Below are 17,038 nucleotides of genomic sequence, written 5' to 3' on the forward strand. Positions count from 1 at the left end.
TGATGGACAGTCACCCCGACATGGTGTGTGATACCTTGATAAACTTGGGAATTCATTGATGACAAGCAGTCCAGACCCTGAGACAGCAAAGCAGCCCTAAATCATGTTTCTCCCTCCACCATACTTCACCATTGGGGTGATGTTTTCATGTGGATATGCGGTGCCCTTTTTACGCCATACATAGTGCTGCTTGTTCTTCCTGAACAATTCAACCTTAGTTTCATAAACATTTTTCCAGTAGTGTTGTGGAGTGTCAAGGTACTTAGGCGAACATCGATGTTAAGTTGGAGAGCACCAGCTTCTTCTGTGGTGTCCTGCCATGGCCTCCATGAAAATTTTTCCAAATGGTAGACTCATGAACGGAAACAGAAATTCCTAGTAAGCCTTTGGCCATTACTCTATGGTTCTTTTATACCTCATTGAGCATTTTGCATTGTGCCTTTAGAGTCATCTTGGCTGGGTGCCCAACTTTCCAAATTTATGCAAATCAACAATTCTTGATTGTAGGTCTTCTGAGATTTCTTTTTTTGTGAGGCATGGTTCGCATCAGCAGATGCTTCTTAAAAATAGCAAACTAAAAATGTATGAGTGTTTTTTTATTTTATCAAAGTAGCTCTAAAACACACATCTGTTTCATTGATTGGACTCCAGGTTTGCTAATTCCTGACTCCAATAGACTTTTGTTGAAGTGATTAGCCTAGGGTTTCACAAACTTTTTCCAGCTTACACTGTAAATGTTTGAATGGTGTATTCAATATGAAAAAGTACAATACAATAGTTTGTGTGTTATTATTAGTTTGTTCATTATTGTACATTGGATACATATCATTCACTTACTTTTTCTTGCCACTATATCTATCTATATCACATGAATGTTACATATCAAGGCTAGAGAACCCTCCAGGCAGCTTTATGATTCATACAATTAGTCCTTGTAAGTCTATCATTCTTCACATTGGTGAAAAAAGAAGTGGTTTTCACAGATAAAGTAACTCAAATAAAATGATCTTCTTTTTGGATTGGGTTTGGTGTGATATCTGCACACACATTTTTCAAATTCCTAATATATCTGCTAACCCATTCAAAACCCTTTATATGCAAAACCTAAGATGTTGCTTCTAAGACAGATGGGGGTTCTCATGGAGTACAAACAATGTCTGCCATTCACATCAATACATGGGAAAAACAGGCTAGATTTTTAGTGCATAGTTTTGTGAAATTATATCACATTATAGTATAGGAGGACACAAAAACTGATGCCCTGTTTAATCAAAGGGATATCTTTCAAATATTTACTTTTAGAGATATGCAAAAGCAGGGATCACAGTAGCTGATGCACATTCATGTAAAAGTAAAATGAAATAATTTTTTTGTGATATTTAGCTTACTACAAAGCTAATGGAGCAAAAGCTGGGTGTGCTTGGAGGGAAGGCGGTTTTGCACAACATTCATTTTCTCTTCTATCTACTACTCCACAGATTCTTTCTCTCGTCCGCCATGGTTTCCTTATGTCGAAGCCTACACAATAATTGTGATTAACATATTAAGGAATTTAAACATGCATATGGCATACATAAGATATGACCAAGAGCTGACTAAAGTGAGTGTTTACATCAGGAAAAACGGGCAGACTATATGGGCCTAAAGGTTATCTGCTGTCAACCTTTTGTTTATATGTATCTCTGATTATATTCATAGGATTCATAATTATACACACTTGTGTGCAAGATTTTTCTTGTTATCGCAGACTTTGGACATGCGTACCGTTTGTAATATGATGCCTTGTCTTAACACAAGAATAGTAAAAATTTGTTAAAAAAGGCAAACATATGCCATTGGTCTTCATAACACATAGTCAATGAAGTGAGATAACATTTTCCTATAACTCTCTGGTTAATGAACTCTCTAGAGCCATACATTTCAACAACTGATATTTCCATAGTATTCTGGACAAAAACAATCCCATCAAACTGGATGGTTCACATCAGCTGTTGGTACAAATATAGCTTAGTTCTTATCGGAACAAAATAAAATAAAACCTTTTCTCCAGCCTAATCTTCAGTAGAGATTTTGAGCAGAGCACTAACACATTGAAGTTTTCCAATGCATATCAGCACATATTAGTGTTTAGTATTTACTAAAATAACTTGTTGCTACGCTCTTTAAGAAAAGTGACAGGGATAATGCAGCTTAGAAAAAAAACCAGGAATAACATTTGAATATAATCCTTTTATATGATTAATAGTAGTTTCTACTTCGGCTGCGTATGTTTACCCTCATATATTACTTGCTTTTTTATCCATAACATATAAAATATATAAAAAAGTAACAGATACTGTGATCTTTAAACACGTTACCCGGTACTAGTCTATTCCTTTTCTCTGATGTGCACTGATGATATACAATTAAAATATCAATTCACATTCCTACAGGATTGTCAATCAGTAGAAAAGTCTTTTTGACAATATTCACTGAACTGTACTTGCTCAGCGACGAACAGGAACTGAAAAAGTAAAAGCTTTTGTTAATGGAAAAATAAATACAAAATATTTTTCCAAGGCTAAGCTCCATTTTAACTCATGATACTGTAATTTCATGGCTTTTAATAATAATAACATGTGTGAGATGCAAAATTCAAAGTTATCCTTTGTATTCAGGAAACAGTTTATGCTTTCACATTTAGGGTGGTGAACAATATCATTCTAAAAAGACATGGAGAACATGAAGTGAGGCCAAGCTAGTACGTGTGGCTTTGTCATTTAACAAGAATCCATCTCTGCATTTTGACAAAGATACAATAAATAGAGTCAAATGTTATTTGGGATCGGCAGACAGGCCATATTCACAGAAGCATGTGATTTGTTTTTTTTTAAGGTTTTTTAACTTTTTTTAAAAAAAATTATCTGTGTCTACATATCTACTCCTTTAATCTCCTGTAACAAGTTCTACTAAAAATCAATACAATACCATTTAATAATTAAGTCAAGGTTGGGAAGTGTGTGGCTTTCCAGATGTTATTTCTTCCAACCCTAAGGATGATGGGAATCACAGTTGAAGATGCGATGGACATTTCTTACAACACATTCTGCAAATTATACATTTCCTGTTAATGAACAACAGCTATTAACATTATTATGCGTGTGTGTGTGTTTACAGTGCATAATCAATACCTATTCTGCAATGACTACAAAAATTAATTAGTGAATACTTAACAACGGCAGATTTCCAAACTACTTATGCATTTAGAAAAAAAAATAATGTTCAGCTTGCGTTAGATCATTTTTAAAGGTTTCCAGCCATTAACTATTGACTAGTGTTTTTTTTTTAAAGCACATAATTCAATATATTGTGAAATTTGCCCACACAGTTAGTGAACCTTATACTGAAAAGATGCAGATGCATCCTGACTGTTAACAATCATGACAAATTGCCTTGCTAATGAATGTTACACACTGAAAGTGCCATAACTGATTTAACTACAGTTTTCCACTATCAGATGCAGAAAGACTTGGGGACTCTAGCAGTGGTCCAATAACAAACAATGGTAAAGGCCTCTAGGGCCTAGGGCGCTATTAAATAACACAGCACACTATAAATTATGTCTCAATACTGTGTTTACCCAACAGCTTTATAAAAAGGATAAGACTAAAGTTACAAATGGTTTTCCGAAACACAGACATTTTGTTGTAGATCCAGCCTCAGCATGGTTTTCTGTTGCCTAGTATTATTTTTCCAAGGCTCTACTTATATTTTTGCATTCCACTTTGAAATGTTCTTTTCTTTTGTCAATCACGTAGTTTGTGCAAAATTGGCAGAAGTTCAAACTTAAAGTGCCCCTATTCATTTTCTGCCTGGTAAACTAACATCAGTCTAATTCACTTTGGCCTCAGTTTTAACTACTTTCATGCCAGCTGGGTAAACAGCTATTTCCTTTGCAAGCCATTGTACATACGTCTTATTGTAACAGGGTTAAAGTTACAAGCAGATGAAAATGGATAAATGAATACATTAAAAGTTAAATCAAGGCTATGCTACTGACCGATAAATAATGTGTACTTTTTTGATCTTGATCTTAATGCGTTTTCTGTATCCAACAATACGTTTTATCTTATCATTGTTTCCGCATAAAGAAACAGCTGCTGAAATGCTTACCACTTCAACACTGGAAATTGCTTTCCAGAGTTTTTTTAATTTTTTTTTGCTATACCATAATATACTGTGTCATATCTCTATAAGACAATTGTATAAGAACGAAGGGAAAGAAATTGTGTCAGACTCAAAATAATGATGTGTAAAAGAACAATGTGTGACAAGAAACTACAAACACCAGACCCAGTGCCAAAGACCTCTTGGATCGTACCTCCCTGTGCAGTACATTAACCCTTTCAGTTAGACGACTGTCAAGGTAAATCTTACTATATTCTAATGCAAGGTTTACTTCCCAAATAAGTGGGGGTTCTTAAGACATCTAAGACCCTGTATGTATTTTCTTTATGTGCAACATAAAAACAATTATCTGCATGCGGTTAACCACCATCACATCTTGAAGTCCAACAACAGTTAACTATGTGTTTAAAATCCTCTGTGTATATGTAGCTTCTATAGACACGCATTTACATTAATATTAAAAGCCTTGTATTGCATGTTCAACATATGCCAATCAAATACGAACTAAATCAATGACATATGTGACCCTAGTAAACGCATTTCAGCTACCAGATCTTCAAACAGCAAAATCATATTATAAATTCTGTAATACAGAGGACCACTGTGCCTGAAAACATTTAACGCTCTTATTTTTTTTTTAAATATAATTTTATTTTCTGCTGTCACTTTAACTGAGGCTGCCTGTTCTGTGCAAGTTCCGCCACCAAAATGATTAAAACACAGGTGTGCATTATTACATTACTGTAACCAAATCAGAATGTGGGCTCATTTGATTTTAAGGTGATTGATTTGTTTATTAGTAATACAACACGGTATCATTAAAATGAGCAGCTGTACCTTAACATTGACACTGAATATAATAGTCTTTTTATAGGCACCATGGGAGTGGGACAGAAAGTGTTTATAGTAACTCGTCGTGATTAGGGCATTATGTGAATTTTACAAGGCAAGTTATTTATTATTATAATAAATAATACATTGTTGGTTATGATTAGTAGAAAATGTCAATGAAAAGAGTCAATTACTGATACACGAATTCATGAATCATAATGGTTACAATCACCTTCATTTCAGTGAAATACAAAAAGGAAAAGTTAATGAATAAAAAAAATCCTTTTTTTTTTTTTTTACTCTAATCATGATCACATTGTAAAAAATACATTATTGTACATTGTTTTTGTTGGTTTATATGCAAAAGTATATATTTTTTTTCACATTTTTGTAATTACCACTACAACCAGCTCTGTAAAATTAGACTTTACAATGCATTTCCAGAATGAAGCTTGTAAAAGCAACAGCATGATTTACTTCAAAAGCTTGAATCTGGCAAAGAAAAGATTAGGCCATTAGCCGAAGCAACTGAACACACAACTGAAAAGTCCATTATAAGTATTCTTTTATGCTCCGGCAGAAAGTCATTAACATAAAATAAATCATTAGCTTTGATATTAAGCCTCCACTGTGAAGAGGTTTTTTATTAATAGCGGTCATGTCTGCATCTGTCAAATGGTGAAATATATTCTTTTTGTGAAAAGAATGTCATCATTTTGCATTCACGATTTTTTTTAGGGGGCAGAACCAGATCAAGGTTTAAATAATGTATAAGGCAGTAATCCTCAGATCCACATCTAAAAAAAAGAAAGAAAAAAATATATATGTCCATGTAGGCAGGACACATTTGTTTCAATCTGGCATTCTCATTTTTTTTTCAGTGTTGTTTTTATAAAAAATGGGGAAATGAACTTATTTTAAACGGTTTGCAGACAATCAGGGCCTAATTCATAATATTGACAAATATTCCTGCATAGAGGCAATTGCACAGCGCCAGTAGTTACTATGATATCTTTGATCAAATACTTAATATATCAATAGGAACCACAGCGGAGCCTCCTCTAAAGCCTTTTAGGATCTTAGCCAAGGTTCTAAGATGCAAATAACAGTTTTAGAAGCTTAGTTGCCTAAACACACACATGCTGTGCTTTTAAAACATACCCAACCAAGGGAGGGAGAATGATTCAGTCATGGAAAAGCTAAGAGAATGTGTCAGTATGCTCCGACTGAGTATGGTATATACATATATGGTATATGATAATGTACTTGTACTGATAGAGCGTTAATGGAGTGTCATAGCAAAAAATAGACAGCTGACTCTTCAAAGCAATTCTGAAAGCAGTCAGGACCATAAATGCGTTAGAAAACCAGGACCTTTTAATATTGTGGCAAAAGAAAAGAAATTAAATGTTAGCACAAAAAAAAGTCTCTGTAAGCTAAAAATTATAATTCTGTACATTAAACAAAATCATATTGAGAAGCAGCTGAAGCCATTAAAACAGACTTTTATGAACCCATCTCATATAATGTGATATTGATTTAAATGACCGAACACAAACCACGTACAAGATACATTAAATCAGTAAGTCATGGTTGAAAGGCATAAAATTATATTGTGCTGCTATAAATATAGATAATGTGCACTGAATAGCAATTTTAAGGTGGGGAGTGTAAATATTTTAAAATATAAAAGGTAAACGTTTTTTTTTTAAGAAAATAATCTACAATTTCCATATGTTACATTTAAAATCTGAGAATTTAATTCACGAAATGATAACGACTTCCTGGAAATCCTAATTAGGATACCCGCCTGGATTTTGATCTGTGAAATGTTGGAAGCTGTACATTGGGGGCATATGACTATGTGTAGCGGACAGTTATGTCTCAGGCATACTGGAGCATGTACTGCAAAATGCAAAGTCAAGCTGTCAAGTTGTTGATCTTAGAGAAACCAACCAACTTGCTGTTCCTGTGTGCCCTTTGAAATGTTATGTGTTATATAGCAGCGAACGCACCAAACTATCACATCATTTGTTTGAACTCCTGGCCTAGTTTGTTTTTATTTAGATGCTCTTTTGGATCCACTTGATGGCAGTCAGTGTGACTAGAGCAGTATCTGTTATCTAGAGATGTCCACATGTATGCTCTTTTTCTGAAGGTGTAGTATGTTATTCTATGCAGGTTCAGTTTTTGGGACAGAGAGATTTCTCAATATGTCTTTAAACTTGAAATAGCATTGAAAATATCCTAGGTTATCATCAAAAAGGCTGAGCCAGTTGGAACCCAATAAAATGCAAAAATAATTGAGATGAAGTACACCACAAAAACATCTAATTCTTTGTGGCTAGTTATAGTTTCCAGATGTTGGTTATTTTAACCCATCGACATGCATACTTTGTCCTGTAGCTACCCAGGAATAACATACAAATTTCTTGTAGATGTTATGGTTCATTGTAATACAATAGTAGAAATAACAGACAAACACTGCTAAAATAACCTAACCTTTCTCTTTATCTACAATAAAAGGTGTAGAAGAGAAAACTATTTTAACTGTTCCGAATGGACATCATTACAAGGATCACCTTTGTAGCAGTAAAACATTCTCATAAGCTTCAATCAGTTTAGAATTCAGAGCAAATCTTATTTTTATCATGACAATATAAAAAGGCAGTATATAATAATATGGTATATTCATATACATAGTTGACTATAATACACTATATTATAGTCAATAATATGACCCTTTTCCCTATGACAAAACTTATTTAGGCAGGGTCATATGGAAAAGTAAAATGGGTCACTTAACATTTATCCAAATGTACACTCTTGCTGCTATCACAGAGAGGACCCTTCCATATAGGTAAACTATAAAACACTGATGTTGTAGGAAGCACCACCATGTCACCTAGGACATTAGAAAAAGCTAGAAAGCCACGTGACTTTTTTTTTCCATACAGGAAATTGGGCCATGTTATGTATCAGAATCTCTATACATGTAGTATGTGGGAAAATAGGACATATAGGAAAGCAAGTAATATAATTTTGGTCAATCTATGGGTTGAGATGGCATCCTTGGGGAGAGCAGTTTATTCAGTACATTCTTACATGTGACTAATATGCAGCTGTCTCAAAACATTAAAGATTAAAAAAAGAACTGTTTTAAAAAAAAAAAAAACACAATATTTTAGAAAGTATTTTAACTGATAGTAGCAATAAACATTTTAATAGGCACTCCTCTTTAAGGACCTTTATTCTTGTTAGTCCTTTAAGCTTTTGTGTTTGGATCCTCACTGACATCCAGAATGGTATTTGAGGAAACTATACATGTCAGATCCGGGTCAACTGTGATTTAACTCATGGCCTCTAGACCATTCACACTTTAACTTCACTGGAGACAAATGCTAATGTATGATGGCCATCATTTTCACATAATTTGGAGATAATTCAAAAATTCTTAAGGAGATCAAAGTAAACTACATAGTGTAAGTTTTAATTTTTTGTTTGAGAATTGACTGCTTTTTATGCCTTTTATGTCTATTTTGTGGTTGACACATTTATTGATGCTAACACTGAATTCAAATATTAGATGGCACCAGAGTTCCATCCTTGGCTACCATGGTGGCTCAACACAGATGATCGTTAATTTCAAACTTTACAATGTATTATATTACCATGTTGTTTTGCCTGTAGAAAATATATAGATGTGAAATAGTGTTTCAAATTTGACTGGCAATATCAGAAATGTCTGTAATATGTGTTCATTATCCTAATGATGCGTAGTTCAAATAACCCAGTAGAATTCCTCATTGTCCCTGGAAAACAATGTTTAAGATGATGTACAAAGCAACAAAGCATAACATCCATAATTACCACACAGCAGAAAAGAAGCAAAGTAATGCAACAATATCATCAGCTCATTATGAAAGATGATGAGCTACTCCAAGGATAAAAACATCAAAAGACAAAGTGTCTGTTGGAATGATATTAAAGAGAAAGTAGCCCGTTCTTGTTCTAAAATGACTAAACCTGCTAGAAACTTTCATGGTTGTTTCTTTTATCCACCAAAAAAGCTGTTTCTCTGATGAGAATGTTATTGGGACAGAAGATGGAAATGTGATTTACCCAGTCACTTTAATGGGCCCACTGCAGGATGATTCTGCTAAAGGAGAAATTCACTAAAGTTGGAGATTTTTCACTTTTGCGAGTTGTTTTTAAAAACATAAAAAAATCAGTATTTATATCTTCAATTCAACTCTAGCCATATGAGAAACTTGATTGACACTGATGAGTCCCTTCGAAATGTTTCTGTGAGTTTCTATGAGTTTCTGTGAGTTGCGCAACTTTTAGGATGACCACCTTCACCTGCAAGGCAGTTCTTTACAAATGCTGGTCAGCATTATGTGAATATATATATGTCCTGGACAAATTGCTGAACATGGTCGCCCTACTTGGAACCCAGTCCTTTCAATGTTTTAACACATTGTGCATATGTGTTCAGTTGAGATATATGAAACTCAACTGCTTCACTTAACAGTTTCCACAAGTATAATTGGTGATGGACCTGGGGATTGATTCATTCACAAGGGATTAACTGTGTATTTCTTTGACATCAATTCAACCTCTAGTATTAAATCACTCATTATTTTATTTAGATGTTTGCTGCATAATAAGATATACTGGTTTATTTTTAAAGAATACTACATACCAAGAAAAAAAATAGATTTTTCCAGAAATATAAGATTATTTAAATACAAGGCTACTACAAGTTTTAGAGTCATGTCCCTTAAAAAATAAGAACCGTGAATGCTGAATTATTATTTTCTTCTTAAATACTCCAAAGTGAAGCTATTAAAACAAATCCTAGACCTCTGTAAGATATTTGGAAAAGATAAAAAAATATATACTTGAGTATATCCAAACTACTATGGGTAGTGAAGTAATTAAACTGGAAATACCATTTTGTCCAGCATTTCGGCATTAAGAAGAAATTCCAGTTTGCAACAAACTTGGATAGATATCAAAACATGTCGTATGTGAAGATGTTTAATAATGTTTATACATCACCCCATTTATCCACAAATGTAATCTGACACTATAATGGCATGTTTTAGAAATAACAGTAAATAAAAAAAATATAAAAAAAGCATTCCAGCATGATAATTCTTAAAGCATGTCAAGATACCACAATATACTGTAGATATCAAGGTCACATGATATGGATTTACTCTCAAATGATTTCCTTATTAGCGTTACATAATATATATGGGAAATAGTTGGGTGACTAAAAAGCACCCTAGCTATAAATGTTTGCTGTTTTGCAGTCCAAAGATCATTGGCACTGCAGTTTCCATTGGAGAGTTGAAGTGCATCTCCACACGCTTTCATTACCCCGAGAGGTAAAATATCTGTATGGCTGGAAAGTGAAGGGGTTGTAGACTTCATTTTCTCTTGAAGGAGCTAAGCACGCACAATCTAGTGCACATTTCTTTGAGGCTCACCATAGGGAGTAGGAAAGACCATTATTTTCTCTTCCACTGAAGGCAGGGGTCAGGCTCCCTCTCATCAGTGAGACTAACATGTGCTAGAAGTGTCAAAATATCATTAGCCTACCATCATTTTTATGTGAAGAGATATTCCATAACACATAAAAACATTGTACAAATACAAAACCCAAACAGCCTCGCAACTTTCAATGGACATGGAAAAACTGTAAATAAAAAGACACTGGATTATTTATAAAGCAATCTGGGCAGGTCTGCTGAATAGCTACATCAATCTCAATGTGGCGGGTGTCTTTGTCAATCTTTGCTTTGGATTTATTGTTAACTCAGTCGCTGTGGAACACGATGCTTAAAGAATCCTTGTATTGATTAGTGGTTGCTATTTGATAGTTCTACAAATGTCTGACAACTACCCCTCCAGCTAAGAACACCACAAGGTGTCTAAGTCTGTTTGTCCAGTCTACCATCAAATCCTGCTGCTTCTTCTAATGCTGGCCAACCAATTTTGATGTATTTACTGTGAGACGATACAGAACTGCTTATTGCTTTAGATATTTTAGGTCAGAAGGTTAATAAAGCAAGCATAGCAGGAAGCAACTGTTATCTATTTCAGACAAAAAGGACTATGCTTAAATATCACACATTACTAACATATTTTTTAAAGTCGTGTAACACAAAATAAATGTATCAATATATATATATATTTTTTTTTTGGTTGTTGTTGTTCAAAATTAATAGCTATGTTGGCCCATAATGTTGTGATGCAACACATTTGAAAAAGCACTTTATTTTCAAATGTTTCAGTTTTACAGAATTACAAAGAAAATACACTAGCTGACTAATGCTGCTCCATTTATAGAAACAAAGTATCCACATATCATTTTTCTATCATCAGTATAGAATTACCCTTAGTAGCACACAAAAAAAGACAAAAACCCTACAACATTTATAGCACACTGCTTGTTTAGAAGATTTGCTGAAACAAATATCACATTAATTGTTAATGACATGTTTACAAGCTGTGTCTTTGTAGAAGGGTGCATTAAAGGCCATTTCCCTCAGCCTATTAATCACAAATGATAAACTATCATAAATTTCTCATTATAGTAGCAAAATTTACAGGCATAACTTACTAAAAAAAAAAAGTTACTTTTGGTTGCAATTAATTTTTAATAAGCGTGGTGTTGAGTGATAGTGTATTGCATGTAATATCATTTGCATGCTTTTTTCAGTTTGTGACTTTTATGGATATATTTTATGCATATATTGTTCTTCTCTATTATCTAAATAAATCACACAGCATTTTAGTACAGATACTGTACTATGATATATATATATATATATATATATATATATATATATATATATATATACATATATATATATATATATTCTATAGCATTTTTACCAGTACATTGTACATTTGTCTCTTTCTTCTCTATATAATTTTAGACCACATGAGTGTGGTGTGCATGCATATTCAGTATCCTCTATGAATGATCTATAACAATAATTATACTGGGTTTACAATTGCAGCTCTGTAATGTATTAAGTCGATAAATATAGAGATGAAAGAAGTGGTGTAGAATGTGTACTATGTTTCATTTTTATGATGCTGTCATTAAAAACCATCACTTATATATTAGGCAATAATGTTAAAGGAATAAGAACAGACACATTGTTTAGAGAATAGGCATGGAATATATTGACTGAATAACTGGGTGTAATTATTGTTTATACAAAGTAGGTTTTTATATAGACAAAGGATCTGAATTTCATTATTAGATCACAAGATACAGATTTACAAGGTTAATGGTCAACTAGTACTTGCAATTGTAATAATAATAATAATAATTCTCAAAACATTTTTGTAAAAATAAAAGCACATTGAAAGCATGTAAATATCCCATAAGGTATTAAACAGCAGTCACTATGATAGTTTATGAAATACTTTATATGGATTATTGTTGCTCTCCAAACCATTATCTCCTTTGTCATACTAGCAATTAGATGATTAAGACTCCAAGAGCTCCCACTCACCATCAATATCAAACTTTTAGTGCAAAAAAAACCTGTTAAGCACAAGACTTTTTTGGAATCGATGTTAAAGTGCCAAATGCTAGGTTTAGTCATATTTGTATCAAAATTAGTCACCCTCAATTCACACACAAGCTTACTATATTCAGTAAAGCAGATAGTAAAAGCCCACTGCTCATCAGTTGACAGTACTGTTTCACCTTTTGTTACCAGGTCTAAAATTAAATAACCCCATTAATTAAACCTAATTCTCATGTATCACTTAATGTACTTACTAGAAGTGCATTACTTTAGCAAGTATCAAACCAGATAAAAGAAATGATTTCAGCCACTGGAAAAATAAATAGGCAGGTAACTGGATACCTACTACCCTAAACACTAAGTCTTGATTGAAACATCAGAGGCCATGTGGTCACTTGCCCTATACCCAGTGTTAAATGGCTACTGTTTACATAACCTTCTGCAACAATGTCACCACTCTAGACAGCACCTGTGCAGCTGTCACATCCCAAGTCACAAAAGACCCAATGTATTATTTGTTGAGAACTAAAACATTTTAAGGAAACACTGACCAATTCAGAGAACACTGGACAAACCTGGACTCTTTTGAAGTTATGGATCATTTTATAATGACTGTAGACTAAGAAGAACAGAGGTAATGGACACCTATGATGTCTGTGAAGTATCAAGGACTTAACTCCTTGAGTCCCAGAAGGGGGGCAAGTAAGTCGTTTTGGCACTCAAAAGGTTAATGGGAGGTTATGTGACTTCACCTCCCCCAACACTGCACCTTAACATAGACCCTCCAGCACATCATCCACACTGTGTCCAAGCTATAGAAAGAAGAATCGTGTGCTTGCAGCTGTATGTTGCGTTAACACAGAGATGTATACTGCTTTGTGTGCATGCATATAAGAAAAGCAAACAAAATGGACAGATAGAGTACAAAATCAGATAAAAAATAAAAAAAATCACCTTGTTGCAATAGTAGGGATCCAAGCAGGGAGAAGGTCCCAAACAGGGGGTATCAGGAACTGCAGCAGACTGAGCTGCTGGTGGGTAAAATCTTACATCCATTTAAACATCAAGTTAACTCCTTTTAAACTCCTTTCTTGTTTCTATGTTCAACAGCAGAAATAAATAAAAAACAAAAAAAAAACTGATGGTTTCAAGATCCAGGCAGGGGTATCTCAGATTGAATTAAACCAGCACCTTTCTCCTTCACATCCGTTTGTGGTTAAGACACAGATCAAACCGATTTCAATAAACTCCCCAGAAGGCACGAGCCTGCAAAGATGATGAGAGCAGCTCAATCAAATCTACGGCAAGTCAGGAAACAAAAAGTAGTAATTCTCTTGGTCTCCGTAGTTGTGCGTCTGCCTGCTTCTACTCGTGCTTTGTCCAGTTGTGCAATTCTCTAAGTTGCTCTATTGTTGTTTTTTCTCCTTTCGCAGAGGAAACAGAAAGAGAAGGGGATCTATCTCTCCCCAGCCATCGGAATGGCTGCCCCGTGCTCTGTTAAAGGAGGAGGGACAGTGTATGTGTGTCTGTGTATGTGTATGTATGTATATGAGTGTGTTTTCATTTATTAGACACGTTGGATCTGTTGACCGGTGCAGCGCCACCTACTGGTAAAAGATAACTTTCCCTTTGTCTTGAGAACATACTCCGTTTCTATGTATTTTCTAGTAACTACCTTATCTCACAATACGTATGATATTCATATATATCCCTGTCTGACAGACATATGAACAGAAATATGATTTATGTTTAAATTAATACATTTTAATCACACAAATGCTGTCAGAATTAATACAAAATTGACAATGTTTTAATGTCCCCAGAAGCATTTTCTACAATATAGTATGCATAGAACATTTTTTATTCTCCGCGCAACTTTTTGTTTCACAATAGAAAAAAAAAAACATGAAAATAGTGATTGTAATTTATATTGCAGTAAGTGAAAAATGGCACACAGGATCTTTGCATTGCTTTGCTATTACCATAAATCATAGAACTAGCCTTTCCAAATTCTATTTTGACTTTGAGGACAAAAAACTTATTTATTGTATGATTGCTAATGCATATGTTAACAAATCCATATTGCATGGAATGAATGTGCAGAGGCAGGGCCGAACTGGGGATGACCAAATGACATAAATTCAGCCATTGGCTGAATACGCATGGACATTGCCGCACATTATGGTTTTAATCTTTCACAGAATGCAGCTGGGCGTATTCAACCAGCAGCCACTCACTGCAGCACCTGATCTGCAATTCCAGCAGCGGATCAGGTAAGCATTGGGGTGGGCAGTCAACCATTAGCCCTTCAGGCATTTGCCAGATGGCCTATCTGGGCCTGTCCATAGGCTTTTCAACCATATGGACTGTGTGATAAATACAAAAGTCATTGGTCCTCATGATCTTCAAACAGTTTGTTGAAGGACAGGAGTTGTTACTAGACTTGTGCATCTGTCTTCGGGCGAACATGAAAATAAACGCGAAGAGTGCGTTTTTGTGTTCGTTTCAAAGACATGAAGAAGAGAAGATAGCGGCAGTAAAACGTAGCGAAGACGAAGACACACAACACAAAGAATCTTCATGATCGTCTTCGTCTACTAATCTCCCTGGTCCCTTCCCCATCTAGCCTACCTTATCTTCGCGGCATCGCAGGAGTTGACGGAAGCGGAAATCTGTAGGTTCGCCGTCAGGTGTTAAAGGGCAGTGCAAGTGAGCCTATTGGCCGCCTGCAGGGACCTCCTCTGGCATCAACCAATTGGTTAACCATTGGTTGATGGCAGAAGAGCCCCCTGCTGGCGACCAATAGACTCACTTGCACTGCCCTTTAACACCTGACCAATGCTGCTCATACAGACATTTAAAATACTGGCGCCAAAGCTGCTGTGTAGTCTGTAACGTGTTAACCCAGAGCACGAAGATGAACACAAAGACCTCCCTGGTGCCCAAGTATAGTTGTTACCACTTATCAAGGCACACTAATGGACCAAGTGTTTTGAATCTCCCTATTGGAATAAAATGTGGTAGTGAGTAAATCCTGCTCTATGTCTTGAAGGTTTTGTTGTCTCTAGTATGCACAAATTATGCTTAAAATATTTAATGGGCCTGGTGTAATTTGAGAGATTTATAGCAGCCAAAGGTGCAGTTGCATGGGGCATATCCAGGGATGGCTTAGTATTACTATTACTAATAGTACTTTTGAATACATCTGAAATATGTTAGGCTCTCAAGGCAACACTGCAAATGTTATATTAGGCTGCATGGTGTACATGTATATATTTTTCTAAACTTTGAAGCATTTGGTTGCATCTAAAATTTGACATTGGATCAAATCTTGCAGAACAACAATTAATACTTAAGAAACTACTGAATATGGCTGTGGCCTATACCGGTAATGACACACACACACGGAGGGGCAGGTGAGCAGTTGTCCTCTGGCCTGCTTTGATTTCATATGGTTAAGAGCATTGCCTCTGATGTAGGAGAGCAGGCTTCAAATCCCAGCTAGAACCTGCCATGACCTACACCTACATCAGGGGTCCTTGGGCTAGACATAACGCCTACCTCCATAATGTGGGAGCATGAAATAAGAAAGTCATGCTGGCTTGGACATCGCCTGGATAAACAAGGTCCGCACTAGATGTTAAGGAACCAGGGAAATCTGATAGGCTAATAGAACGAACCACCAAGCGATTACCAAGGCTCAGTGGAGAAGGAAGGTGAAGAGAACATACTCTCCATGGCAAATGAGATTGGAAGCCAAGAGAAAAGCTAGCCAGCTGGTAGAACTACAGAAAGATGTGAAGATTAAGATCAATGCTCACCTACTGGAAAAATATGAGGGCCTAACTCCATCTGAACTGCTAAACAAAGGCTCACAGCACTGGGCACCAGACTAAGGAGATACACAAGAGAAGCAGAGGCTAACAAAGGTAAATGCTTTGTTCTCCAAAGAACCCTCCAAGGTGTACTCCCAACTGCAGTGCAACAACAACACAGTAACAGCAGAAACTGAGCGGTACTGAAAGGACATATGGGAGAAAGAAAAAAAAAACACATAATACCAAGGCAAAGTGGCTTCAGGAGAGCAGATCACAGCAATCTCCCAGAACAGGAACCAGTACCCCCCAAAGTAAAAGACATCCAACAGCAAGTTAATAACATGAAGAGCTGGACAGCACTTGGCCCAGATATGGTCAATACCTACTGGCTGAAGAAACTGACAGCAGTATATTAACACCTAGCAGTACAGATGAACCACCTGCTACCAACAGGCTTCCATACAGACAGGCAAACAAATAGAAGGACAGTTCTGATCGTAAAAGACCCCCATAAGGGTACAAAACCTGCCAATAACATGCCTGCCCACAACATGGAAAGTCCAATCAGGCATCATAGCCACCAAGCTAAGGACCACATGGGCTAGTACATGAGCACAGCTCACAAGGGCATTGGGAACAACACTGGAGGCTCCAAGCACCAAC

At 35.6% G+C, this 17,038-nt stretch overlaps 1 protein-coding gene across 1 annotated transcript in view; it reads right to left on the reverse strand.

Moving 5' to 3' along the window:
• The window catches only part of TOX (thymocyte selection associated high mobility group box), a 118,248-nt gene extending 104,146 nt beyond the window's left edge, over nucleotides 1-14,102 (reverse strand). The window contains exon 1 of the mRNA XM_053466882.1: nucleotides 13,512-14,102. Coding sequence (XP_053322857.1) covers nucleotides 13,512-13,613 — 102 coding nt within the window. The 5' untranslated portion in view covers nucleotides 13,614-14,102. The remainder of the gene's footprint in view (nucleotides 1-13,511) is intronic.
• Between the last annotated feature and the right edge of the window lie 2,936 nt (nucleotides 14,103-17,038).

The sequence above is a fragment of the Spea bombifrons genome, chromosome 5 (assembly GCF_027358695.1).
Source record: "Spea bombifrons isolate aSpeBom1 chromosome 5, aSpeBom1.2.pri, whole genome shotgun sequence".
Lineage (NCBI taxonomy): Eukaryota > Metazoa > Chordata > Amphibia > Anura > Pelobatidae > Spea > Spea bombifrons.